The 25,926-nt window shown below is 47.8% G+C and overlaps 1 protein-coding gene across 1 annotated transcript; it reads left to right on the forward strand.

Annotated features, from left to right (window-relative positions):
- LOC129388056 (kelch-like protein 35) lies at positions 1–24,212 on the forward strand. The gene is made up of 5 exons (XM_055078064.2): positions 1–86; positions 8,401–8,493; positions 9,428–9,637; positions 16,607–16,845; positions 22,844–24,212. Exons 1-5 carry the CDS (start codon positions 73–75, stop codon positions 23,059–23,061), a joined length of 774 nt encoding a protein of 257 aa, XP_054934039.1. The 5' UTR covers positions 1–72; the 3' UTR covers positions 23,062–24,212.
- The last annotated feature ends 1,714 nt before the right edge of the window (positions 24,213–25,926 follow it).

Genomic DNA, 25,926 nt, shown 5'->3' on the forward strand with positions numbered 1-25,926 from the left:
CTGGACCTCCGCCAGGCCGCGCTCAGGGTGAGGCAGCCATCGAAGTGCTGCTTCGCTCTGGATCTGTCCACCATGCAGTGGAGAAGGTGAGGATGACGAAAAGCTCAGCACGTGACTTAAGCGTCAATATTCAGCTAGAGAAGCACGCGTTTTTGAAGAAGCTGGAGCCGATTATGTAACAATGTTTACTGCTTCGTACCTCGTCCTTTTTTTTTTTTTCCTTCATCAATGGCGGGCAGGAACTCACGACTTTGTGATCACCGGCATCTGCCACGCATACGTAATACAGTCCCAGCGTGGTATCACAGGGAACTCAGTTTCGCGGGAATCCGCCAGATGGTGGACAGAGAAAATTGGCATGCATCCAAAAGTTGCTCCACTTTGCGGATTTGCACAGAACCTAGTTGGCCGATCCTTGGCCGGATCGATGAGGCCACGACTGGTTATTGAAGGAGCGCTTCCTGGAGTAGATTATCTTGCCCTACCAAATCATAGCCGAATTATGAGAGTCACAAATTGACACCTCGTGAGACCGTATCAATGCTTACTAACGGTGTAAATGTGCTCCAAATGCCCTTAATTATTGTGTTGTTTAAAGGGACACTAAAGCGAAACACTAAATCAGTTTAGACTAATGAAGCATTGTTTGAGAACCCTGCAGGCAGTCATTTAAAAAAATTGTTTGATTATTAGATGAGAAAATGAAGGTCCAAGTATCAGTATTTAAAATTCGCGCCGAAACCCCCGCGCCGGTACGTCAGCGTCACGTCAGGGATTCCAAAGTACGTTTTCGCATTTGGGCCGCGTTGGCTGAATAAAGGTTCCCGAAACTTGCCATGTTTAATATTTGGCCCCTTTAGAACACAATGCAGTCAATCTGTACCGCTATATATAGTTAGTAGGCCCTAGAAGATGCCATGAAAATCCATGACGTCACAGTCCCCAGGTGCGGGAACATCAGTAGGCGTCGCCACCCGTATTTCGTTCTTGCGCTTTTTCTGGCTTACCAAACGTCTTATCGTTGTAAGAGTGGTGTTTTTGTTGTTGTAGAGCGGTAATTTACTGATGCAGGAGAAATCATTTTTCACATTAGTGTCGCTTTAAACTTGATAGAAACCTTTCAAATGTAAGCAAGAAATGCTGCCATAATTCGGGTACATTCATGTTACACATGGAACCTGTACTTGCGGTTTCGCAAACACTAGGTGGGGTTGCAACTTCGCTGTACCTTTAAAAAAAAACAACGCTGACATATAATTTTTGCTGCACAATGTTGTGCGATGAATTGAACAATTAATAATAAAAAAGAAATATTTAATGGCGCACTAAACTTCGCCTCATACCTTACAGTGCTCTAAACACTGCAAAGAACAAGCAATCCGGTGTCTCACTGCAAACAAACGAAGAGGCTCCGAAAGCCCCAAGTTGCTTTCGAAAGTACCAGCGTCGCTCCTCACCAATGTCGCTCTCCAGCCCAATACAAAAACACTGAAATAAAATGCTGAAAGCTTTATCCACGAATCCGCGCACAGGCGGACGGGAAGCGCGTGAGATGCCTTCAATGTCTGAGAGGGCGTCAAACATCCACTTGAGAAGGCACTGTGCAGCAGCCGTTCGTACCTTTTTCGTTTAAATTTCCTGTTGCTTCCTAAGCTAGTAATCGCTTTCAAAGAGGCATAAAACACTGCACGGCAGTCCTAAAGCAAACAGAAAAAAACACGCGTCTCTCTTATTCATTTAAGCCTCTACTGTACCAGCGAAGTCAAGTCATTCAGGTTTAATTGTCTGCAATAGCTATCGCGACGCACGGTGTTCGCTTCATCCTGCTCCGAGTGGCGCGACCGGAGTCGGCCTTCCCGTCTTTCAAAATTTGATGCGGCAGAAGTCGTCAGCGGGTTCTTTTCCCACCCCCCATCACTACGAGCTGCATTGCTTAAACTTTCATATGGCAGGGTGGACGTTGTTGGCGCATCCCGTTGTGCCGCTTTATGCCGGTCTAACTCGCTCGGGGATACAGTTATACCAGCTAACTGAGCTGTCCACTTTACGAAGTCAAGGACTTGAGCTGCGTTTTTTTTATTTCTGTTATCTTGCTTTACACTCTCAAGGAAAAACACTCTCACTTTACACTTGTTGCCGCTTCATGCTGTGCTAACTCGCTCTAGGCAACAGTTATGCCAGCTAACTAAACTGTCCATTTCACCAAGTCAAGGACTTAACCTGCGGCTGTTCTTTTTTCTCTTACCTTGCTTTATACTCTCAAGGAAAAACTGCGCGCTTACATGCTAAGACAAATGAACAAATTCTGCTTAAGTGAACAAGGAAGAGGCATCTTTCACGCAAGACAAAAGTGCCGCTTCCTTTAACTGTCGTACAATGCTACAAATGGGTCCATTTAGGTTAGAGCGACTGGAGGAAGTCGAGCATGCTGGCAAGGGTTCGTTAGATTGTCACGATATAAGCGCGCTTCAACATTTGTAGACGGTATAATTCTGTTCAGACATAAGAACGGAGAAGTGCGCCTTATGGTATAGAGGCGTGGAACATCATTAACAGCAGCAAGAACGCACGTGCGTAAATGCCAACCCTCGTTTATGTGCTTAAATAGGTATGCCTGAACGTTTTTCGCGAGTTCCCGCACGTGTCTACGTTTGAGGACTTGGCTCTGCCTTGTTTTGAACATACTGAAATAACTGCAGTTTACAGTTATTTTGATGCGAAAGCATCATATGACCCAATGAGCGAAAAAGCCGGCGTCTAGCTGTAGCGGCGAAACGGCGCCTAAATTCTCATTGGCTGCGACACGACCTCACGTGTGCTTATCGATGGAGCATTGCGGAGGAGCAGACTGGGCGAAAGGGTACGCCTGCTGCCTTGGTAATCGCTATAAATGAATTAACGTATAAAAATATCCGAGAACACCTAAGCAATCCTTATGAGTTGTGAATTCGAAAGCATTAATGTCTAATTGAACACCGCTGAGTGGTCCTTCAAGTTACGAACTGCTCGTGGGCAAGCGAGCGCGTTGAGATGTGTGGCCAACGCCTACCAGATAGCACAAGGATACCTGCCGTGGTTGCTTAGTGGCAGTGGTGTTGGGCTGCTAAGCGTGAGGTCGCGGGATCCAATCCCGGCCACGGCGGCCGCATTTTAAAGTGGAAGAACTGCGAAAATACTCGTGTACTTAGATTTAGGTGCACAATAATTAAAGGGAGGCTGAAGAGTCTGTCGAATTCAATAAGACGCTCACATACGGATGCGGGAACCTTATAAAACATGCAGGTAAAATTTCCGGAGGGGTTTTTCACTTAGGAGCGACGTAATCGTCGGTTAAAATTGCGCTGTCGCTCCGCCCCCCGTCGAGCGCCGCGCGCTGCTGCTGACGCTGACGATGCGAGCGGAGACCGGAAACCGCGGCTTAGCGACGTCAACAATGGTGTTACGCTCCTTCGCATTCTCCGCGACCGTGCCTGACCATGCTTGTTTCTGCGTGCGTGCCGTCATAATATGCTTCGCTCGACCCTACATTCCTTTGTTTGTGTGTGTGTAGAGTGGTAGTTGACGTGCGCAGCATCAATTGAAGTGGTGGGCCGATCATGCCGGCATTCTGTGCAGCCTACGGTTGCACGAACAACAGCGGCCGCCGACGACGTTCCGATGTTCCATTACTTCCCCTAAGACAAGGAGCTTTCAGCTAAGTGGAAGGCTGTTGTGAATCGAAAGAATTTCAAGCGCTCAAGAACAACAGTTCTGTGCTCTAACCACTTACGTGACGACGATTACTACCAGAGTTGATTAATAATGCGTGAAGGAGTGAGAGTACGACTTGCTGCTAGCAGGCTTCCTAGAGGCAGCGCGAAAAGGTCGGGGCAATGAACCCATAAAGACGGGACGGGTGCGGGCGGACGGATAGCAACTGGTCTTGGAAGACCTTGTGAATACACGACCTCGCCCAAACCTGGATTTTGATTTACTGCTAGCTCCTTCGTGTTAGCACGCTGAACGGAAGGTGCATTTTCATCTCCCACCCTTGACGAAGGTTTCCTCGCAAACCACCGTTAATTTTCTATTCGCACGTGTGTTGTGAAACAGCCTACATGCAGCTACCATAACACAGTGTAAGTGTAAAGCCGGCGCACACCAGGACGCTGCGCTCCCCCTCGCGCACAGAGAGAACCAGCGGTCCCAGGTAGCCGACGGAATTCGCCGTCTTTACGACTCCGGTTACGAGCAGCGTGCGGATGACGCGCTGATGAAGGTCACTGCACGTGCTACACGAGCCGAAAAACTTTTTCCCGCATGTAAACGGTCTGTGTAGATTGCCAACAGCTTTGCAGCAGCGCACAAGTGCCGACAATCGCATCCCCGCTTACGTTCCACGAGGAGGCATGCAGGAACATAGCAGTACAGTTGTTTGACCCGAAACTAACTCACTGGATCGCTGAATGCAGCTTTGCAAAAAACATACCAAAGAACATTTCTAACACGAGGATATGCTAACACTTCACTTTCGTTCGCGTCGAAATCACTGCTTGCTACCAGCATCTTTCGCTTCTTCGAGAGGCCGGCTACTCGCAATCGGCTCGTACATGTAGGGAGCAACGCCGAACTCCTCAGAGAAACGCAAGCTCTCGAAATTTACCATTACCATCTCAGCAAAACAGCGCCAAACCACCTTGCTTCATGTGTAGCCGCAGCGGTCGGTCCGGACGAAGACCGTTCTTGACGTCAGGAGACGCCCGACCAATCACAGGCGGAAACGAGGCGCGCGAGCGGCCCCGAGTCTGCTGCTGCACTTTTCGTCGAAATAAAATCTGTTTGCGCTTTCTTTCGCTCAATTTCGATGCGATATTCGATTTCGAGGGGTTGAAAACCATTACGTACAGCTCTTCACTTATTTTTTCTGGAAAAGACTTCAGCTTCCCTTTAAGGAATCCCAGGCGGTCCAGATTATTCCGGAGCCCTCCACTGCGGCGTGTCTCATAATCAGATTGTCGTTCTGGCAAGTGAAACCCCATAATTTCATTTTTAGTAACACAAGCCAGGAGTACTTCGATCCGTGACGTCATTTTAGCTTGCCTGACTACCACAGAATCTAATGGAGACACTCCCGACTAAGCCGCGGCAATTTTGACTTCACCACTTTCATCACGCTGGGAATTTCGGCAATGGGAATTTCGGTCCAAGTAGCATGATGTTATAAAGCAAAGTGCACAGACCTGCTATCTAAGTTTTGAAGAACCAAGTTGCGCATTCAAAAAAGAGAACCACAGGAAAAGGCGACGGCTTCGCCTTTTACTGTGGTTGTCTTTTTTGAAACTTGGTTCTTCAAAGCAAAGCACCAACTAGCCCAGAAAGGAGTTCTTCTAAACTGCCTGCTATCCAAGAGGCGCTGTTTTAAGCCATTGGGTAGGATACTCGGCTTCTGAACGGGGGGCCGTGGGTTCGAAATTCCCTACCACCAACGTTTCTACAGTGAAGCTGTTAAAAGCTAGTTCCCCCAGGATCGTGTACGTGTATAGGCACAAAGCTCCCCATGGGCCGATCCCGAAGATAGTGCAATGCCGGGCCGACCCGCGGCGGTGGTGCAGTTCGCCATTAAGGGGCCCATGTACAGAGCTTCGCTAGTCATCTTTCTTCACGGAGTGGAAGGGCACTGAGTTCTTTTCAAATTTATTCTTTCTTTTATATATTAATTTCTTTATAGCGATTACCGAGGCGAATTTAGAACACTGGCGAGAGCTTGCGCGGACAAGGAACGCGCGGAGAAGGCAGGCTTCCGAGAGAGAGGGTAACAGCTGCTCTTACGCAACATGTGCTGCCGCGCCAGGTGCTGCGTGAGGGGAGAGGGCATCGCCGCGACGCCACGTCACGCTTGCTCTCGGAAGCCGGCGTTATCCACGCGTTCCTTGCCCGCACAAGCTCTCGCCTGCGTTGTAACTTCCCCTTGGTAATCGCTATAAAGACATTAATCTACAAAAAACAGGATATGTCCGAAAGGAAAAGAGTTGGCGGTAAGAAGTTTCGAACCTACGACCCCACACTCAGAAGCCGAGTCTCTCACCCACTGGGCTAAACCAGCGTTTGGCCAAGCGTCTCCACGCGCTCGCCTGCCCGCGAGGAGTTCATAACTCAAAGGACCGCTCAGTGGCGCTCAATTGGACATTAATGTTTTCCCCTTCACAACTCATAAGGACTACGTGCTCAGGTGTCCTCGAATTATTTGTCTTCGTTTTCCACTAGTACTCGACTTTTCAGTTGACCGTTGGCTTTTATGTTGCACTTGTCTCCTTTGGGCCCTTCAACGCCGATGCAAATGTGCTGATGCAAGGGGGGGGGTCTCACGAAACCAAGTAGCAGGCCGCGTTCGACGCCGAACGCCATTATAGCTCCGGAAAGCACGCGCTGCCACGCGAGAGCTTTTTTAACGCATATTTTTTAATGCTAACGGAACTTTCAATTGTCCGTGACATAGAGCACAAGTCTATTTACTGAGCTCAGAGGGTGGGGGGGAGGTTAGTCTGTTTGTGTCCACCTAGTGGACATGTCCATTTCGTCTGCAGCTGAAGTGCAGATTGGCTGGCGCCCGTCTCATACTCACGCATACCCCAGCCCAGCCAATCTGAACTGCAGAAGCAGACGAAGTGGACATGTCTACTTGATGGACACTTACAGAATACCGCCCCTGGATTACTCGACGAGGTGGGCATTACTTCAAGACGTATAATAGAATGATTAGCAATTCTTTACCGATAAGCTTTTACAGCGATCGAAGCTGTATATCGCTAGCCGATTAATCCGCCCGTCTGTCGCCTGTACGCTGATAACTCCTCCGGCGCAACCCCATGCGCACGCGCGACAAAAATGAGATAGGCGCGCGATTGGCTGCGCCAGTAGTGACGTCGTTACTCTCCATCGCAGCCGAACGCGCGCGCAGCAGTTACTCTCCGGCTCTGAAATGGGTAGGCCACGCGTCATACGCACTCCTGCGGAGCAGGCAGCTTTCAATGAGTAACGCCGCGAGCATAACCTGGAACGAGATCGTCTAGGCCGTGCCGGTGATGCAGCCCGGGCACAGGAACAGGCTCGTGCAGCCGAGCGCAAGCAGCAGCTGCGTACGAGGATCTGGCAGCCTCCCAAACCGTCGTTTAATTAACCGTCGGGATTAACCAAGTGATAAAAACCGGGGCTGCACGATTCAGCTTCGCTGGTTAAATCATCTATACGGAGTGCTTGGGCGGTGATTTTTTTTCTTATCCGTTTTAAGGCTCTGATGGGGGCTAAATGCCTATAAGTATACTTTAAGGCCCATGAGCGTGCTTTGTTCTGAAGTAAATAATTTACACGATCATCACATAACTGTATCGCAAGACTTAATTCTCCTGGCTTTCTAAGTGAACATTTAACTTTAACTAAATGTAACCCAACAGGCTTAGTTATATATACAGATTGTCCCACATAACTTGAGCCAAAGAATGAAAGGCACTCAGTACGCGAGTTGAATCAAATGCATAATGTTGGCAGTGGCCTAGAGTTACTGAGGCTATTTTTTTATTTCCCCCTTAACTAACAGATTAGTTATGTTTAATTAAACAACCTTTTATGTATTGGCTGCCGACCCCAAGTGCGATACGCAAAGTTGTAGAGCACCTTGATAAACCTCGCAATATATATATATATATATATATATATATAGCTTGAGAGCAGCACAATAACAGTGCGCAAGCGCCCCGTCACATGCTATTTTTTCATATTTCGCGGTCTTTCTTTGCAACGGGGACAAAAGGACCACCTGAGATATATCGTGTCAGAATATTGAGAGGTCTCTCCAGGTGCTCTACAACTTTGCGTATCACACTTGGTGTCTGCAGCCAATACTTAAAAAGTTGATTAATTAAACCTAACTAATCCATTAGGTAAAGGAAAAATAAAAAAATAGCCTGAGTAACTCTAGGCCAGTGCCAACATTATGAATTCGGTTCAACTCGCGTATGGAGTGCCTTTCATGTTTAAAACTTTGGCTCAAGTTATGTGGGGCAACCTGTACAGCAGGCAATGGTCTCAGTGCCTGCATTCGCAAATAAAAAGAAATAGTACATCTAGGTATGCGTCATGTAATTCAATGTAATACTAAGCCTCATACTTTTATGGTGCAAAATAATACTTAAATATTACACGGAATGCGTTACAGATATCGGCCTATATATGCAGCGGCGCAGGCAAGAGGTCAATTTTCTGACAAACGAGGAGTTGTGTAATAAAGAGGGAAAAGAATAAGAGAAAGCAGAGCGTATGGAGAGAAAAAAAAGTAAGGAGGGATTGTTTAACTACATTGTTTAGGGCACATATTGCAATTTACGAAGTGGTCGTCAATCAATGAAACCTCGTGGTTATGCACAGACTGGCTGACATGTCCCACGGCCGGCTGTTCCACGTCCTGGTAGAGTACCAGGGTAAAATATACGCCATCGGTGGGTTAGGCGACCGCAACAGGTGAGTTCACGTCACCCCATAAGGCTAATCACGTGACCTATGAGGTAGATAGCCTCACAAGGTCCATGTAAGCCTTAACTTAACGACAACCTCACAAAGTGAAGTGTTGGTAGAGGCGGCAGTGGCACACATTCTTTACAAGCAGGAATGAAAATTAGTTGCCAGATCAGCATCGCGTTGTTGTGGTTAGTTCTACTTCGTGGCACGTCAGTTCGTCGCGCTAAAGGTCAAATATGTGCCATTTGTTCACATCGTCTAACCTTTCTGTATTATTGCAAATAGTTTCTTATTCTGCGTTCTCGTACGCAAGCAGAATGAGCCATAAGCAATAAAATAAATGTGCTTGGTGGTATATTCATTCCAAAAACACCATCCGTAAATGAATTCAGTTGCGTCCTTGTGCTTCAACGGCAGGTTGGAATTATCTTATTTTCTTAGAATAGGAAAATAGACAGACGTGTATGTACATACATGTTATCAAAAGAGGCTGACGTGTACACACATAGATGTTTCGTTTTCTGCACTTGTGCGCAAGTTCCTGTCTGATCTTTTCCAACACCCACATTTTGGTCAAGTTCTTTTTTTTTGTGTGAAATTACTTTTCAACTGATGTTAGAATTTTTCGTTTCTGTAGCGCTCACAAGGCGTTATCTTTTCTGTATATATAGAATAAGCTTGTGCTTTGTTTCTTTTACAATATACTAACATCGCGCTTTGTTTGAAAATGAACAGACAGACAGACAGAGATTATATGTCGAGATGTCATGACGCAGAAAGTGTACGCATGAGGGTGGAACGTCGCGACCCTTTGGCACTCTCTACAGTTCGCTAGGTCGTCTGCTACGCTGCTACTTATTGCGCGGCCCGATGGACAGAAATATAGATGACCAAAAATTAACACGACATAAGCCAGTCATTCTGAAATAAACCGCAGAGCGCTGTCGTCTGCCGAGTGCTACGATCCGTCTGGTGGCCGGTGGAGGACGTTGAGCGGACGGCTGTGCTGCTCTCGCATGGCATCAGCCTCCGTGATCCTGGGGTCATGTCGCCTGGTGCTTGCGGGTGGCGCCATGCATCCTGTCAGGGACGACGGAAGCGCGTACCTCGTCGACGACGTGGTCGCGCTGAAGTTGCCGCAACTCACGTAAGAGCCGCCTAAGGAATATTTTCAGCACGCACCAGTCGCCGACATAAGTTTACAGGACACGGGAGTCGCGAAAAACCTGATTTCCCGCGAAACCTCTGCACATCGTCTCAAATTCAAGGTTTCGTTGGGTAGTAATAGGTTGCGTCCAAATTCATGGCCCCAGTGACGGCTGCCTCAGGGTAACAGAAACTGATCTCGAAGGCCGTGCTTTTGCTAACAGCATGCGCCTGAAGCAATTGCAGCGCCGGAAACACGTCATAGACGATATATTTTGAACGTAATCTGTTATCTTAGCAGTCTACATAACAAAGCACTAAATTCGAAGCGCTATGGTGTGAGAGAATACTGATATAACCTATCTGAATTCATTTGTCTGCGTTTATAGAAAGCTCTTATATCTTTATAGAAAGATCGTATATCTTATATCGAAACTCTAAGAAAGGCACGCCACGGAGTGCACCTTTAATAATTTACTTTAATAACTTTTTACGAGCGTGTTTCGGTTTCTGTTCCCATGAGGGTGTATGAGTTGTGATGTCAGAACATAGAAGGTAGTCATGTGGGAACAGACCATCGCGACGTTTTGGCACACGCTCCAGCCAACTCGGTCGTCTGCTATGCTGCTACGTATTGCGTGGACCGACGTAGCAACATTACGGACTCCCGAGTGAGCAGAAGCAAGTACTGGAACGTTGTAATGTGTTGCTACCACGTGACCACTTTTTGTGTCATGACGTCACGACATTGCACCCTTTGAAAACAAAAACAAAACTGGCTTGCAGAAAGCTATTGTCAATTAGGGCGTTCTGAGGCTTGGCAGCGTTTCTTCTATAGGTCCAGCACATGTATTTAAAGCAAGAAAATAAAAACCTAGAAATACCGCATCATACTCAAAACATGGCGCTTCTATTGATACTGAGAGTTGGCCCCTGTGCACGCATTTCCGAGACCACAGCAGGCAACGCTGTGGCGGACCAACGTGATACTGTGTGCATCGCAAAGTTTTTTGTGAAGATGGAGCTGTCCACTACGAGGTTTTGATGGAGAGAAGATTAAAATCAAGATAGGCAAAATGACTCCAGTATATGTGGTAAAACCTCATTGGCTCAATCCGGCTAAATAACTATTTGTCGCCGTCTCGTTTCAAAGGCGATGCCAATAGACATCATCATCGAGTTCACTGCCGCCATAGTAAAGTTCAGAGCCAGAGAAATCGTTGAGGAATCTAACAGTGTAGTAATTCATTAGAAATTTTTGTCAGTGACATAACGTGTGCATTCCGCTTACATTTTATAGCGATTACAAGTATATAGACACTCCAGGCTCATCTTTGTCGTCGGCGTCGCCTAGATGTTCCGTATAAAGTCCAAGGGCGATAACATCGTCGCCGCGTGCCGTATGCTCTATGAGCAAGTGAAAGCGCGCGAAGCGAGCCGACGATCGCAGCTCAATCTGGCGCCCACGAGGGAGGAAAGCTCAAAGGAAGCGCACCGTCTTCCGTCACGCGAAAGGCCGTGGGGGGATGAGAGGGAGGGGGCGGCGTCGTTCTCCGGCAGCAACTGCGTATTTCGCGACCGCGCGCCCCTTTCGCGGCGAACCGACGATCGCGGCTCAATCTGGCGCCCACAAGGGAGGAAAGCTCAGAGGAAGCGCACCGTCTTCCGTCACGCGAAAGGCCGTGGGGGGATGAGAGGGAGGGGGCGGCGTCGTTCTCCGGCAGCAACTGCGTATTTCGCGACCGCGCGCCCCTTTCGCGGCGAACCGACGATCGCGGCTCAATCTGGCGCCCACAAGGGAGGAAAGCTCAGAGGAAGCGCACCGTCTTCCGTCACGCGAAAGGCCGTGGGGGGATGAGAGGGAGGGGGCGGCGTCGTTCTCCGGCAGCAACTGCGTATTTCGCGACCGCGCGCCCCTTTCGCGGCGAACCGACGATCGCGGCTCAATCTGGCGCCCACAAGGGAGGAAAGCTCAGAGGAAGCGCACCGTCTTCCGTCACGCGAAAGGCCGTGGGGGGATGAGAGGGAGGGGGCGGCGTCGTTCTCCGGCAGCAACTGCGTATTTCGCGACCGCGCGCCCCTTTCGCGGCGAACCGACGATCGCGGCTCAATCTGGCGCCCACAAGGGAGGAAAGCTCAGAGGAAGCGCACCGTCTTCCGTCACGCGAAAGGCCGTAGGGGGATGAGAGGGAGGGGGCGGCGTCGTTCTCCGGCAGCAACTGCGTATTTCGCGACCGCGCGCCCCTTTCGCGGCGAACCGACGATCGCGGCTCAATCTCGCGCGCGCAACGGACAGCAGTGAGGAGGCAGGGCCGGAGGGAGGGGTACTTTTCGTACTTCACATGGCCGCGCGCGTCCTATTTTGAAAGCGATGTGCCGACAGCTCATACCTTTGTGCGGGCTGTGTTCTCGACGCTGAGTTTGCCGTGAAGCCATAGACAGCACGAAGGTCACTTCGCTCGCTGCTGCTGCCGCGCTTCCTCACGCCAGCGTTTTGACAGCGAGTGTTCGCGGTCAACGAATGGGATGTGTTCCTGCTTGCCTGTGCGTGTTGATACCACGCTGGTTAATTTACTAGTTAGTAAGCGAATGTTTCCAAGTTTATACGGCCGATAAAACTACTATCTTTACTTCGTATGTCTGTCTATAATTTGCTATCGCAATCGATGCTTCGCCTTTCGGGCGAAACTACGGCGTTTTGACCCACAACTTTGTTTCCAGATAATTCATTCTATTTCAATGATATGGTGGTACTATACACGTTATACCCTACTTGGTGTCTTTCAATTTTTCAGCGTATATACGTGCATGGGAAAAACTGTGAAGGTGACACCACACCAAGCACAAACGAACAGCAAAATATATCGTGAGTTTCGTGCAGCGACAAACAAACAACAAAATCGTAAAAGCAATATTTTGTGGCCCATTTGTGCTTTAAAAGAGGAACACTTAATAGCGTGCAGTCTAATTAGAGAATGGTTGAAGTCTGGGCCAGTTGGTACATACTTGAAGGAAAAAAACCAGTCAAACCAGTCAGCAGTAGACGATGTATTGACTGCTTTTAAAGCTTCTTCACGCACTCTTAATTTCACTCATGAACTTTCATCAAATCATTCCATCAGGTTCCTAGAACTGCAACTAACATTCTTTGATGACGGGCATTTGTGCTGGATGTTTTCACCTAGGGGCAAGAAAGCTCTTTTACCATTTGGATCTGCACATTCAAAGATTGTAAATAGAGGGATTGCAATGAATTGTTTCCGCAATGCACTCGAAAGAAGCTGTCACCACGCTATTAAAAGTAGCTTTGACGCACAATTCCAACGTTTAGAAGCCGCAGGGTTCCCTCCGCTCCTTTTGAAAGCGGTGGCTGAATCGCTGCTTCAGAGGCTAAAGAAGGAACGTACGAAACTGGTAGATGGTGGGGCAACTGAACGTAGGAAACTATGCCATATGTGCCATATGCCATATGTGTTATGTTATGCCATATGTGCATAAAGTGAGCCACAACATCAAGAATGTTGCCGCCAAGCAGGGAGTAAGTGTTGTGTTTTCTGCCCCTTGTAAGCTTTCGGGTCTGTGCTCGCGCATTTCTCGAGGCAGGGCTAGGAAGCACGTTTGTACAGTGCAGCATGAAAACCGTTTTACGGCATGCGCTTCAGGGGTTGTCTGTAGGTTCCCTCTCACATGCGAAAGATTTTACATAGGCCAAACTAGTCGATTTATTAATGACCGCCTGCGTGAGCACCACTCCTGCCTGGGGTCAGATAACGGTGCAAACTTGCCTCGCCATTGCAATGAATGTGGTTGTTACCCTTTGTTCAGCAATGTAACGATTCTTGGTAGGGGCAAGGGCAAAGAAGAGCGAGAAATCCTGGAAGCGTACTACATCAGTTTATTAGGTGATGACTGCGTTAGTACAACCTCGGTGCGCTTACTTGAAAAAGAATTTGCATTTCTAGGTCGGTCACGATAGAAGCGATTCTTGTCTTTTCATGCTCTGTGATTAGCGATGATGCGGGTGCGCATGCTCTGCTGGCCTTGCTGGGACTACACCGATTCTAATAAAGCTCAGTTGATAGTCCAGTCGTTGTGGTGTGAACCTCTCCTCTTGTCCTTTGTGTTTTTTACTGGTTTTTTCCTTCAGTTAATTAGAGAAACTTGCTAACATTATAAGTACTAGTTCATGAACATCGTCTTTTATCACTTGTGAAAACAGCTGTTCATTATTCGAAAAGGATTCGATATTAGATCCGATTCAATTTTGGAAATATTCTGTTCGTGTTCCATTCGGTCTCTAAAATTACTGTATGCACGCCCTTATATTGCAGGTTCACACTTGTGTGAGCTGGCACGGATCCGTGGTGAAATTAGGGTAATTCGAAAAAAAATAAACGACGAAAAAAAAGTCGCCGTAAGCGCTTACCCGCACTAAAAGGTAATTTTAACAAAAGAAGTATTTATGAACGAGAGATACTAACTTCGCAGTTGCCAAATTACATGAAAATCACATGCACTGGTTAAAGGCTGCAAAACAACCAAAAATAGTGCGAATTAATAAATCAAGATTCATTGCACCTGATTCCGGTAAAATCCAAACGGATGTCCTGGTACCTGTACTTGGAGTTGTATTACACTGGCCCTTAGTGTGTAGTCGTGCGAAAGAGAAAAATAAACTAAGACCATCCACTTACAGCACCAGTCAGAGGGAAAGCTCTTTAAGCGTTGTGTCCTGCGAGAGCTCAGTGGTAATAATTGAGCGACTTCCGGGGTCGCCAACGGATTCCGGATGGACCGGATTAGCGAGGTTGCAGCTGAGGCTTCACACGGCTGCACGAGTGAAGTTTCAGTCGAGTCCCCGAACACTTCCTATCCACAGCCTTAGGAGGCAGCGTTTTCATTAGCCAGTGACAGCCATTCGTCTGCGACCAGCAGGGTGGAAATTGTAATTAATTTATACGCATTTCCGCGATACAATCAAAACGGCAGTATGCGCCGCCTAGAATAAACATGATATGCCAGGTGTTGTTGTCAGGCGAACGCGTTGCCGGTCGTACTGAGGGCGTTCTATAATTGCTAAACGCTAAAAGAATTGCTAAAAAGTAATTTTTTCAAGCTTCATAATTATAGTCAGTCGATTTCGATCGATTTCGATTTATAGTACCAGTATTCGCGCAGGACAGTTCAAGGAAAGGAATTGTGCTATTTGTCACAGGCAACATGAAAAACATTTCGTTCGTTTAAAGAAAAAGGCTGAAAGAAATGAAACACCTCACAAATCAAAATGCATCACCAAAGCGTCGAGGTGGTAGCGGAAGGGACTACAATTCGGAGACGTTCTTCTTTTGGCGTGACGCGAGAAATGAAGTCGAAAAAATATCTCCACTCCTACCCTTTACTGTACAACCTCTGAATTGGCAGGCTAGCTGTCTCGCGTCCTATGGCAACCCGTAAAATAGTCCTTACGGCAGCGACGACGACTGCAATTTCTTCATCTGAATGCGCACAGCCATGCGAGCTTCTTCCCGTGCTCACACTCGTTGGTACCTTTGCGCACCGACCATTCTTTTCTCAGTCAGAAATGGTGGCACCCCGATACGTTTTCATCGACTGACAACGCATGACTAGAGCGTGCTGGATAGCACGACGTCAAAATCAGGGCTATATATATATATATATATATATATATATATATATACATATATATATATATATATATATCAATCGAGAGTCCCGTCCGGATTAAGGAGCTCAGGTTTAGCATGTCGCGAAATCGCAACGACGAACTAGAAGAGATCAGGCCAGAAGGCAACAACAGACAACAAGCTAGAAGGACCACACAGGACATGTAGAAAGCTAATATCGCATTAACCACTGAAATTATGTTGCACTTAGCTGCTGACGCAGTGTTTCCTTCGGCGATGTATACGTTAACACGCAGCCTTGTTTTTTGCTTGTTTGTTGTTGTTTTTCCATAGAAAAGTATTATCATGCATGTAACATGAGAACATCTCTAACGTCAGCCAAAGCGTCACAAGATGTTGCTACGAGCGCTGTCGCCGACGTCTCCGGAAAATCGGTATACCGTGAAGGTCAGTCGTAATAGTTCTGCGGAAACCCACAAGGTGGAGAGAAGTAATTAAGGGAAAATGAGGCATCCACCCGATCGTAGCAACTGCTGCAAAGGAAACCCATGCGGGTTCCCTGTAAGAAAAGCCTAGCAGTTGAAGAAAAATTCGTTAATACGTCTACGGACCAGCTAAACTTATCTACTTACAAAATCCGGTATATCAGCTCTAGTTACATTACGCACGCTGCACATAAAAAGCTTGCTGTATACAGTTAACTCTGGCGCAAGGGTCTATGGGAGCCACAGACTTGATGGTTCATCCAGCATGAAAAATAATGGGTTAATAAATGGATTTGACTATATTTCCTCCTTACGAGTTCAGTAGTTACTGTGGCATTGCAGATCAATCGTTTTCAACAGCATATTTTGTAGCAAATGCAATAATTCGCAATGTTTATGCATGTGAGGAGAGACTTCTTGCCTTGCCACGAGCGAGAAGATGATTCAAGAGGCGCAATTTTTTATTAGTTGATAGCCGCATGAAGAACAGAGACAGTGAAGTCGGAAGAAATAAGGAAAAAAATATTTGTGGCGATGCTTTGCCATAGTGGCGAAGCATATAGGATATCGTTTATTATATTTAATTCAAATGCAGAAATTAAAAGAAAAAGAGGGGGGAAATGTAGTTGCTGTTCAGAAAACGGCGATTGGTTGGAAATTTAGAAAGATAAAGCGCGGAATAAGTAACGGCCACGAGAATGTATTGAGCAAGAAGAACGAAAATCAGACAAATCCGTCTACTGCCCCACCCTTCCAGTAGTAGCTTAACGTTCGCAGCGCCCTAGTTCCCCCTAGTTATTCTTGTATGAAACAATGCGCTGCGTGGCCTGAATCACGCAGGCCCGAACACCTCGTCAGCGACCAACGCTTACCGAGGCTCCCATCGGCTCGGCTGTCCTCCTCCATGACGGTGCTGGCCAACGGCAGTCTGCTCGTCGTAGGGGGCGCCACGTACGGCTCCACGGGCTTTCGCAGCCTCGACGACGTGCTCCTGCTCAAGCATCCTGGCGCCGACGTCACGTGGACCAAGCTGTGCCCGACGCCATTCCGGGTTCACTCGGCACTGTTAGTTGCCATCGGTTAGTACAGGACGCAAATAAGTGTCTAAATGGTGCTACAGTCTTTACGTACGTTCATAACACCCTTATAGCACCTCCTTTCCTCGCTTATGGGGGTTCGAAAAAGCGGCGCTTTCTTATTACCTATCGTAGAGTGTGAGTGCGCAAACAGGGTGTGAATATACAGCAGCGCGTTTATGCTCGGCAAACGTGAAATACGACATTTCAGCCAATTAGCAGAATGTGCTACACTGTGAAATACCCAAGTTTATAACCTTGTAAAATCCACACACGCACTGTGCAGGCGTATTGGCACATAGTTCAAAATCAGATGCATACAGATCATTTCGCTGTGCTGAAACGCACGAAGAGAATGCAGCAGCTTGTCGAATCGAACGTGACTAATTTGTCGTCGCGACAGTGCGGTGAGCAAAGAAGTTCGCTACTGGGTGTATGTCTCGCATTTCGTATTTGTCGAAGGAGGTCTATTCTGAAATGCATCCCAACTCCCCACATTCGACGATATATACACTTGCCCACAGAAAACGGAATAATTTTGAAGGTAATAAGAGTGACGAAAAAAAGAACATAAAACAATGAAGCACAGACTGACAATTTAGAGGTTTTGTTGCGGAAACAGCAATAATAAAGAAGGAAAACAGTAAACGTTACGCGACTACAAGAATGATTGTCGCACTATAAAACATATACATTTGCGAGCACCCATCTTCAGCTTTAACCAAAAAAAAAAAAGAAATTGGTCGACCTGTGCATAATGCAATCGGCGCGCAAAACTCTGCACATGTTTTATCATTGTTTTTGCAACTTCATATTGCTCTATTCCCAATAAACCGTCCAATTTCTTAGTCAGCCCCATTGTAGTGTGTTCTCTTTTCTTCTCTAGTCGTTTTTTTTTTTTGTTTAAAAAGCAAATCTTCAAAAGAAGTGTAGTCGCGACAAAAGGATTATTTCAGCGATAGCTGTATATGAAATTTTACTAAAACGTCAAAGAGCAAGTGTCTGCAAGGAGCGGAAAGAAAATTTCCAGTCGCGACCTTTACCACCATTAACTTACTCTTTCTATGATTTCTAGTAAGGTACAGCCGCTGCCACGTCTGTGTAGAGCGCGCGAGCAGACGGCCTTGCTCTGCGGGGCGACACCGTGCGGCAGTTGAGGGATCTGACGCACTGTGCCCAGGAGCATGCGCGGCCTAATAGACATGCAGGTCGGCGCACGCTGCTTTAAACCATAAATTTTGTTGGTAAGCGCACGTGTTTTGCCGGTTGTGCGCACTACCCGAGGGCGCCATGTTACTACGCGCGTTGACAAGGGAATTGCGCACGTGAGTGATAGCTTGTGCGATTCTGTCAGGGCACTTGATATGAAAAACTGTCTTCACCTATCCCAGATAATGTTATCGGCCAATGAAATGACAACATCGCATGCGTGCTGCCTATATTAGACATAGAAGTCAAACCTTATCGCAGAATTTATTCGCAATGGCTCCCCGACTCACAGCGGATGAGCGACACGCAATATCTATTATGGGGCGCACAATGTCCCAAAGAGCGACAGAGTCGGGCGCATGTTATCAGCTGAAACGCGTAATCTTTTGGCATGGCGATACTGAGAGCGCCCTGAGGAAGCGTACATATTCGGTTAAACAACTGCCCGTTTCAACGTTGCCACTCGTGCAATACAGTTCTGCATGTATATTAGGCCGCGCATGCTCCTGGGCACGGTGCGTCAGATCCCGCAACTGCCGCACGGTGTCGCCCCGCAGAGCAAGGCCGTCTGTTCGCGCGCTCTACACAGACGTGGCCGCGGCTGTACGTGTTACGCAAGAGAGGACAAGAAGCATTATCAGAAAAATAACAACGATCACGGGCAGTTGTGTGATTCTTGAGAAACGCCGGCAGTGCACAAAGGTAACAAAATAGCAATAACATCGGTGTAGAAAGCACGGAAATAACCTGCCGGCAACGCTTGTGATTTTCTGCAGAACGGATAACACGAGTACAGCGCTCACACTGTCTGTATATTTTTTTTTGTCTGTCTGTCTGCAATGTACAGAGCTTTGCCGGCGTAGTAACACAGCACCCTTTCTGACTCACCTGCACATGCATGCATTTTCTCTCTTTACCATGTGCCCTAAAGCGCACAAATATGACGTCTTACTTTGCGGCTTTACGCGACATCGTTTTCTACTTGAATTTTACGACGAAGCCGCAGCGAGGGTACGTCGGTGTGACGTCACGGTCTTTCTCCGCCCATGAACGACGAAGACACGCGAAAATACTTTGAAATTCGTGACGCAGCTCTGACGACGTACCGGCGCTTTGCTGTGCGTGCGACATTCAAATTTGGCTCTCATTTTCTCCGGCGGCAGAGAAGTTTCCCGCCACATAACTGAAAACAGCGTCTCGAGGACCAAAAGCGACTTGTAGCGCGTGAATCGGCGATTGGCTGACGGGTAAAGAGGGACGCCCAATAAGTTGCGTCTCGAGCGGCGAGTGCCAACGCAGGCGACGGAAGGGACCGAGAGTTCGGGAACGAGCAGGAGCTGGCGGGAGCTAGATTCACTGGAAGCGGGAGCGGCCAAGTGGCGACGACTCGCGGCGACCGAGGAAATCGCAACAGCGGCGGCGGCGCTGTCGTCGTCTTCACCAGAAGCGGTGGAAGCACGGCGAGCGCGCCCGACGTTCCTTTGGTCGTCGACGGCATTCGCGACAAAATTCATCAGCAACATGTTTGCCTACTCTTGTGACGTGTGCGAACCATTGCTGCCGAAATTGTTTTAGGTGTGACACACCAGTGAGACAAACAAATGGCTAAAATTCCGCTAAATATTGATACAAAGTCGCTAAATTTTCGCTAGAACTTTTGAGTAAATTTTAGGTGGCGTAGGCGCTTTGGAACTTTGTAATATAAGTTAACATGGCGTACGTCTATGGTCCGTGCCGGGTGAGGAATAAACAATGAGTTTGCCAGCAGTGTGCAGGGGGCTCTTACCTTGCTGGTATGCTTGAATAACAACGGACGACGACAGCGGAAATTGGGCGTTTGCACTCAGATTTTCAGTTTAAAAGTTCAGCACGAATCAAAGGAACACGGGTAATCTGATCTTTCTACTAAGAAAAGGCACAATTAAGATCCACATTATACCTGCAAAATGCGCAACATTTATGCCCTGCCAGCGAACGCACGCATTCGCAGAGTTACCGCTAAGCCTAGAAAAGGAAGGTACGTACGCGAACGTGAACTGCCACCCCGCGTGGCACCACGCTTTTGTTCGGCGTGGAGGGCGCCGAGATTACCCGCAACACCTATTCTCGTTTCAAGATTGCACCCGACGTCAACGCAAAAAAAGGGCCGCGCAGCCATCACGCCATGCATTCACATGCTTAATATGACACCTATGTCAACATTTATAGGAAAATTGACCTGTGTTTATGACTATACGCAAATGAGTGGTTCTTTTATTTTCGGCAACAGATTGTCTGTGTATCGGGCGTCTAGAATTTCGCGATAATCGACAATACACGGTTAACATTAAATGCAAATAAAATATTGACATTCTCAGTTTTTACGTGCCAGAGTTAACCCCGTATTGGCGCACTTCATATTGGGGAACTAAATTTGGATCAATTTTCACCCACCTGGCGTTCTTCAATATGCATGCACCTGAATCTAACTGCGCGAGCGTTTTTTTTTTTTTCTTTTCCTCCCCACCGCACGTTGAATGACTCACCTGGAATTGTCGAATCGAAACCGCATTGACGATTGCTCAGGGCTGCATTCTAAATCCGTTGCAATTAATGGTAGACGACATGTAGGACCGGTTCCGAAACATGCACCCCAAAAGTACGGCGGCGTTTATGAATGTTCCAAGTATCATCTTCTTAAATCCCTTTGGTTCAGCAGAGCTGTGCTGTCCGTAATTAAGGTATTTCTGGAACAGTTAGCATAGCTCCGAAAACATACCGTACACATACACTGCGCCTACTTTCAACGATCTCGATTTATTGCCAGGATCGCAATATATAAGTACCGCTGAAAGAAAAAAAGAACGTACGAGAGATAAGGAGCACGATTGCCATGAAAGTGCAAAAAAGGGGGTTCTCATTTTCGCTGCTACACACAGATACGGACAAAGCCTCGTAGATATGGCGCAAAGTGACGTCATCACAGTTGCATCCTTAGGACACCGGACAAAGCCGCCGAAGGCAATAGGCCGAGACAAGGAATTTCGCGCCGCCAGAGTATATGTATATGGCCGGAGCGCAGAGTGCTCATATGGAAGAGGCAACCAACCAGAACTTTTCCGCGGCGGGAATGATAAAAGACACTCGCGACAAATCGCGCAACGGCCACGCTTGCGCATGTCTTTATCGCCGCAGCAAGCACGTGAGAGATATGCTCGCAGCTGATGTCACTGCTGGGATCACTGCGGCACGATGCCGAAAAAAATACGATGTCGTTCTTCGCGGCGTTCGCCACGTCAATGAAACGGCCGCTGCCCATTGGTTCCCCGTGGCGGTGAGCGGCATGCCGCAAAAGTACCTCCGAGAGGCATTGTATGCCGGGCTTTAAAGGGCCCCTCACCAGGTCTGGCCATTTTGAGCTGACAAGCGCAGAGCATACACTGCGCGATAACGATCGTATCTGCAAAGCATTACAACGCTACGCGCCGGGGAAAGATTCTGAAATTTCAAACCGAACGCTGTTTTTCCTTCTCGCGGCCGCCGCGCTCCAAGCCGGAGGATGACGTACTCGCGGCCTTGCGCCGACGTACTCGAGTCCGCAGTGTGACGTCGCTCGTGGTGACACGTTATTTCGAGAATTATTCAAGACATCTGTTATCTGTGTGGTCTGTTGCTTGAATCGACGAATTGAAGTTTAAAGAATAATAAAACACACAAACGGAATGTCTGCGTGTTTTTTTGCTTTACTTCGTACCGAAACAAGAGAGATGTACTTCCGCTTCGTCTGATTATTCCCATGGTCGTGCGGTCACGTGCGCAGGTACCAAAACTATGCCATTTTCTACTGTGTTACAGCGCGTGATCATGCTCTGCGATCCGCTTGTTCTGCCTCAGTATTCGTGTAGCACTGACTTATACTGCTAGTCAGGTGTCCGTGCACAGCGTGCAAAATCGTGCGCGGCGCGAAACGATAACAGCTCGCGCGCAATGCCGCCAGCGGAAGTGCGCATCACCAGAAAAAAGAAGCGAAGAGAAAAAAGAAGTGAATGCGATATCCGTGACGAATGTGTCGCGCGATCCTCGAAGTCCGCCACGGGAGAACGCAGGGAAGTAATTTCGCTTGCGAAGGCTAGACGGGCGAGTGGAGAGGGAGTCTTGTTATGCAGTGGAGCCCGCCTGCTGAAATCATGGGTTCGCAGCGCTGAAAGATTTATTAATGTCTATAATATCTATTAAATATCTATTAATGAGCAGACTTGAAAATTTTCTGCGGCAGAACGCTTCCTAGAGGACACGTAACAACTTCAAGCGTATAACCAAAATTTGCTATGGGGCCTGGTGAGGGGCCCTTTAATTGTACCCACATCACTCCACGGCATGTAAAAGCGTTGCCGCATGCCAGTTCTCGTGGCGCTTTCTGCCGCCTGCGTCCTCCCGACAGTACCACTTGCAACATCAGGAGCATACTGTCGAACGCCTTTATAACGAAGTGTTTATGCCTCCGCAATAATTCATTGCACAGATCACTTCCTTGTATTAGTCGCACAACGCGCAGTATAACCGTAACAGAACTATTCCTTCGTTATATCGGTCATTTCGTTGTAGAGGCGCTCGACGGTAAATATAGCGATGACGATATTTGTACGCACTCGCCAGAGAAATGCAACAATCACAGCTGCATCGTCGGCCCTCGTTCGCACAAACAAAACCTCAGCAGAACAGGAAAAAAGACAATCGAGTTACACCACGTTGCTGGTTTGCGGCTTCGACGTGAGGCTGGAACATCTGGAACATGATGCACCCTCCCTTGCAGGCACGGACGCGTATGCCATAGGCGGCTGTACGGACCACCAGGAAGGTGCCGGCACCCACGCGGACATGCTGGTCATGCGAGCAGGCTGCGCAGGGCACCAACACGAAGACCACGAGCTGTGCTGGGAGCCCTGGGGCACGCTGCCCGGCCGGTTGGTCGGCTTGGAAGCCGTGCTCTTCCGCGCCGAGGACGCCCGGCCCAGCGACCCGAGCGCCTGACGGCGGCCGGGAAGCGCGTTACGGGGGCGATGGCGTAATATTGCGCGCGCACGGCGCGAGATTCGTTCTTCGTATAGAAAAGGAAATATACGCATACATTTCAAGTTTCAGATGAGTCGGAGCGCTGTCTTACGTTTTCCAACGAAGCACTGGGGGCTCCTCTATACGCGAAAAGCATGAGTGTGCCGACGTTGGCCTTTGTAGACAAGAACATCATCATGGTATACTACTAAATTTGAGCGAACGTTTACATAACCAATGATGTATGCAAAATTGCGTTCAGCAATGGGCAACGTTCTCGCTATTTTCTACACGTCGTTGACCTTGAAAAATACATTTGTACAAGCTAGATGACGTGTGTTTATGACTTGCACATGCCAGGAAAACTAATTGCGAACGAAGTGCACTTTGGCATGAAGAATAAGGGTTAAGTACCTAATGTATTGACATGTGAATTATCGTTAAAGTATAGGTCTTAAAGGGACATTAAGGGCAAAATGAAGTAAAGCTAAATTATAGTGCTCGAGGATATCTAAGGCGTGAATATTATCGCAAACAGCCGTAAATGCAGGACATGGTTAGCGACTCGCCCGGGACATTCAAGTACTAGCCCAATAACGAAGGCGATCCTCATTGTGATTGTCACTAGTGCTCATATACGTTTCGCTGTAAGTTTTCGAGGTTGGACAGGGCCACTGAAAAACCGCTGTCGGCTTGCTGGCGTTCTTTCAGAACTGGCTGCTGGCGTTGCGGGTGTCCTTTTGAGGTGGCGCATGCAGTTGTCAAGCGTTATCCAAAGGGACATAATTTTGAGCTCGGTTTCATGATTACTGGGCGCTGTGCAACGGTGAACTGTCGTTGCGGGCTGACTTGGCTGCTGAGCCCGAGGATGGGTTCTATCCCAGCCGCGGCGGTCGCGTTTCGATGGAGGCGAAGCGCAAGGTACCTGTACTGTGCGACGTCAGTGCACGTTAAAGAGGCCCAGGCGGTAGAAATCATTCCAGAGCCCTCCACTGACCCGTCCCTCATAACCAATGTGTTGCCTTCGCCACTTATCCAATGCCCCCAAGATGTCACGAGCTGTGTTTGACGATTTGAGGGGGCTGTGCAATTATTTTATGCCCAAATAAACTGTCCTAGTACAGCCTTGAGCAGAATCATCCTAATACCTGTGTAATCATCTTAATTGCGCAGGTCGAACTTGTGGTGCACTCGTGTAGTACAGAACAGCCGATTGGTTTCGGTAGCCATGAACATTAAATGGTGAATGATTCGTTTCAAATGGCTCGTGTGCATGTCTGATTCATGCACTAGCCAATCATTGCCTTATATTAAGCTCACAAATGATGTTACTTCAGCTGGCAACAGGCACGTACCCAGGATGTTTTTTTTTTGGGGGGGGGGGGGGGGGAAGCAACCCTAGGCAACATTTCTATGCAAATGAGGGGGGGGTACCTTTACTAGCACAAATGTGAATAATGTCCACGATTCGCCATAAAGACGCGTAAACCCGCGAAAGTGAATCGAAATAAAGTGCACCTAGCTCACAGGTACGCCTGTGAGCTACACCTCTCCTTTACTTGGCAAACAAGGAACCACATCAAATGGACTCGCTCGTGACAGAAGCGCGGGAAGAACACTGTCAAGAACAAGTAAACAAGCGAAAGTGTCAAATAAAGATTTCTAGCAGCGTATTTTGAATTAGTTCTACATATATTTGCGGAAAAATCCCAGTTCTTTTGGGTCCCTCGTTTACTGCTCTACCAATTTAAGTGACAAAACCGACTTGTGTTGTTATCCGGGAAGTTTCGTAACGATGCGTGGTCACCAGTCCCTTACAATCGTGTAGAGCACAGAACGCTGTCCTAAACGTACTTCGCCCACCGCGGATGGTTAGAAAAACACCCAAATTAGTACAGCAGAGAAGTGGCTACGTCAGACGGCTTCACTGATAACTGTAGAAGCGTCATTCAGAACAAACGCAATTATTCTTCACTTTCAGCCGCGTTTTCTGTACTTCCTTTATAAAAAAATGTTGATCCATAAATATTTTCACAACAACGGTTAAATTTGCTAATTTTCGCTTTTCCTTCCTGTTTGGCTGTTGCCTTGGCTCTTTCCCTTAGTAGATCGCTTAATTTCTTAACTCCGTGCGACTCTTGTTTGCAGCTGCCAATGTTGCACGAAAAGTGCTGTACAATTAGGGAAAAGCCAGGCGAGGTAACGGGTGACAGACATTCTGCTTATGGATTTAACTGTTATTGCAGGGTCTGATGAGGACGCTGTTTCGCATTATATTATTTTCCACCTTATTTAATCCATATTGCGGGTATATGGTTCCGAGGATCTGCCAGCGTTGCGGCGAGCCGTCACTCGAGGAAATAATGAAGCGAAAGGAAAAGTTAAACGCAACTGGCGTTGTCTCCGGCCGCAACTACCATGCTGCACGCCTCCAAAAGCAGTCACTACCTATTATAGTGCTTTCAAATGCTGTCAAGTAGATAACCAAGGCGCGAAAAACCTCCCCACTTAATCAGAACCGCAGCGCAGCTAGGTGGGACATTAAACTTTCCTTTTCAGTTCGCTTCAGCGCTTCCGAAGCAGTCGACACGGCCGCTGTGTCCACGTGAAACCTCATGCCACGTCACGCCGACAGTGGCGCCAGCTTTTCCAGTGGTGGAGCTCGCCCCCAAAACATGCGCGCTGTACCGCCACACACTTCATAAATGTGAAACAGGGCGATTTAGTTGTTGCCACTGAATGAAACGGAGAACTTCTTTGTAATCTCATGTATCTGAAGTCATACCAAAGGTTTAAGCAGGACTCATGCAGGTATTGTACTGGCAGGACAGAATCTTTATGGCA

Source organism: Dermacentor andersoni, chromosome 10 (assembly GCF_023375885.2).
Source record: "Dermacentor andersoni chromosome 10, qqDerAnde1_hic_scaffold, whole genome shotgun sequence".
NCBI classification, from domain to species: domain Eukaryota; kingdom Metazoa; phylum Arthropoda; class Arachnida; order Ixodida; family Ixodidae; genus Dermacentor; species Dermacentor andersoni.

Coding starts and splice junctions, on each gene's coding strand:
- LOC129388056 (XM_055078064.2), top strand. Junction 8,494..9,427: donor GGGTTAGGCGACCGCAACAG/GTGAGTTCACGT, acceptor AATAAACCGCAG/AGCGCTGTCGTCTGCCGAGT. Junction 9,638..16,606: donor CTGAAGTTGCCGCAACTCAC/GTAAGAGCCGCC, acceptor TGAATCACGCAG/GCCCGAACACCTCGTCAGCG.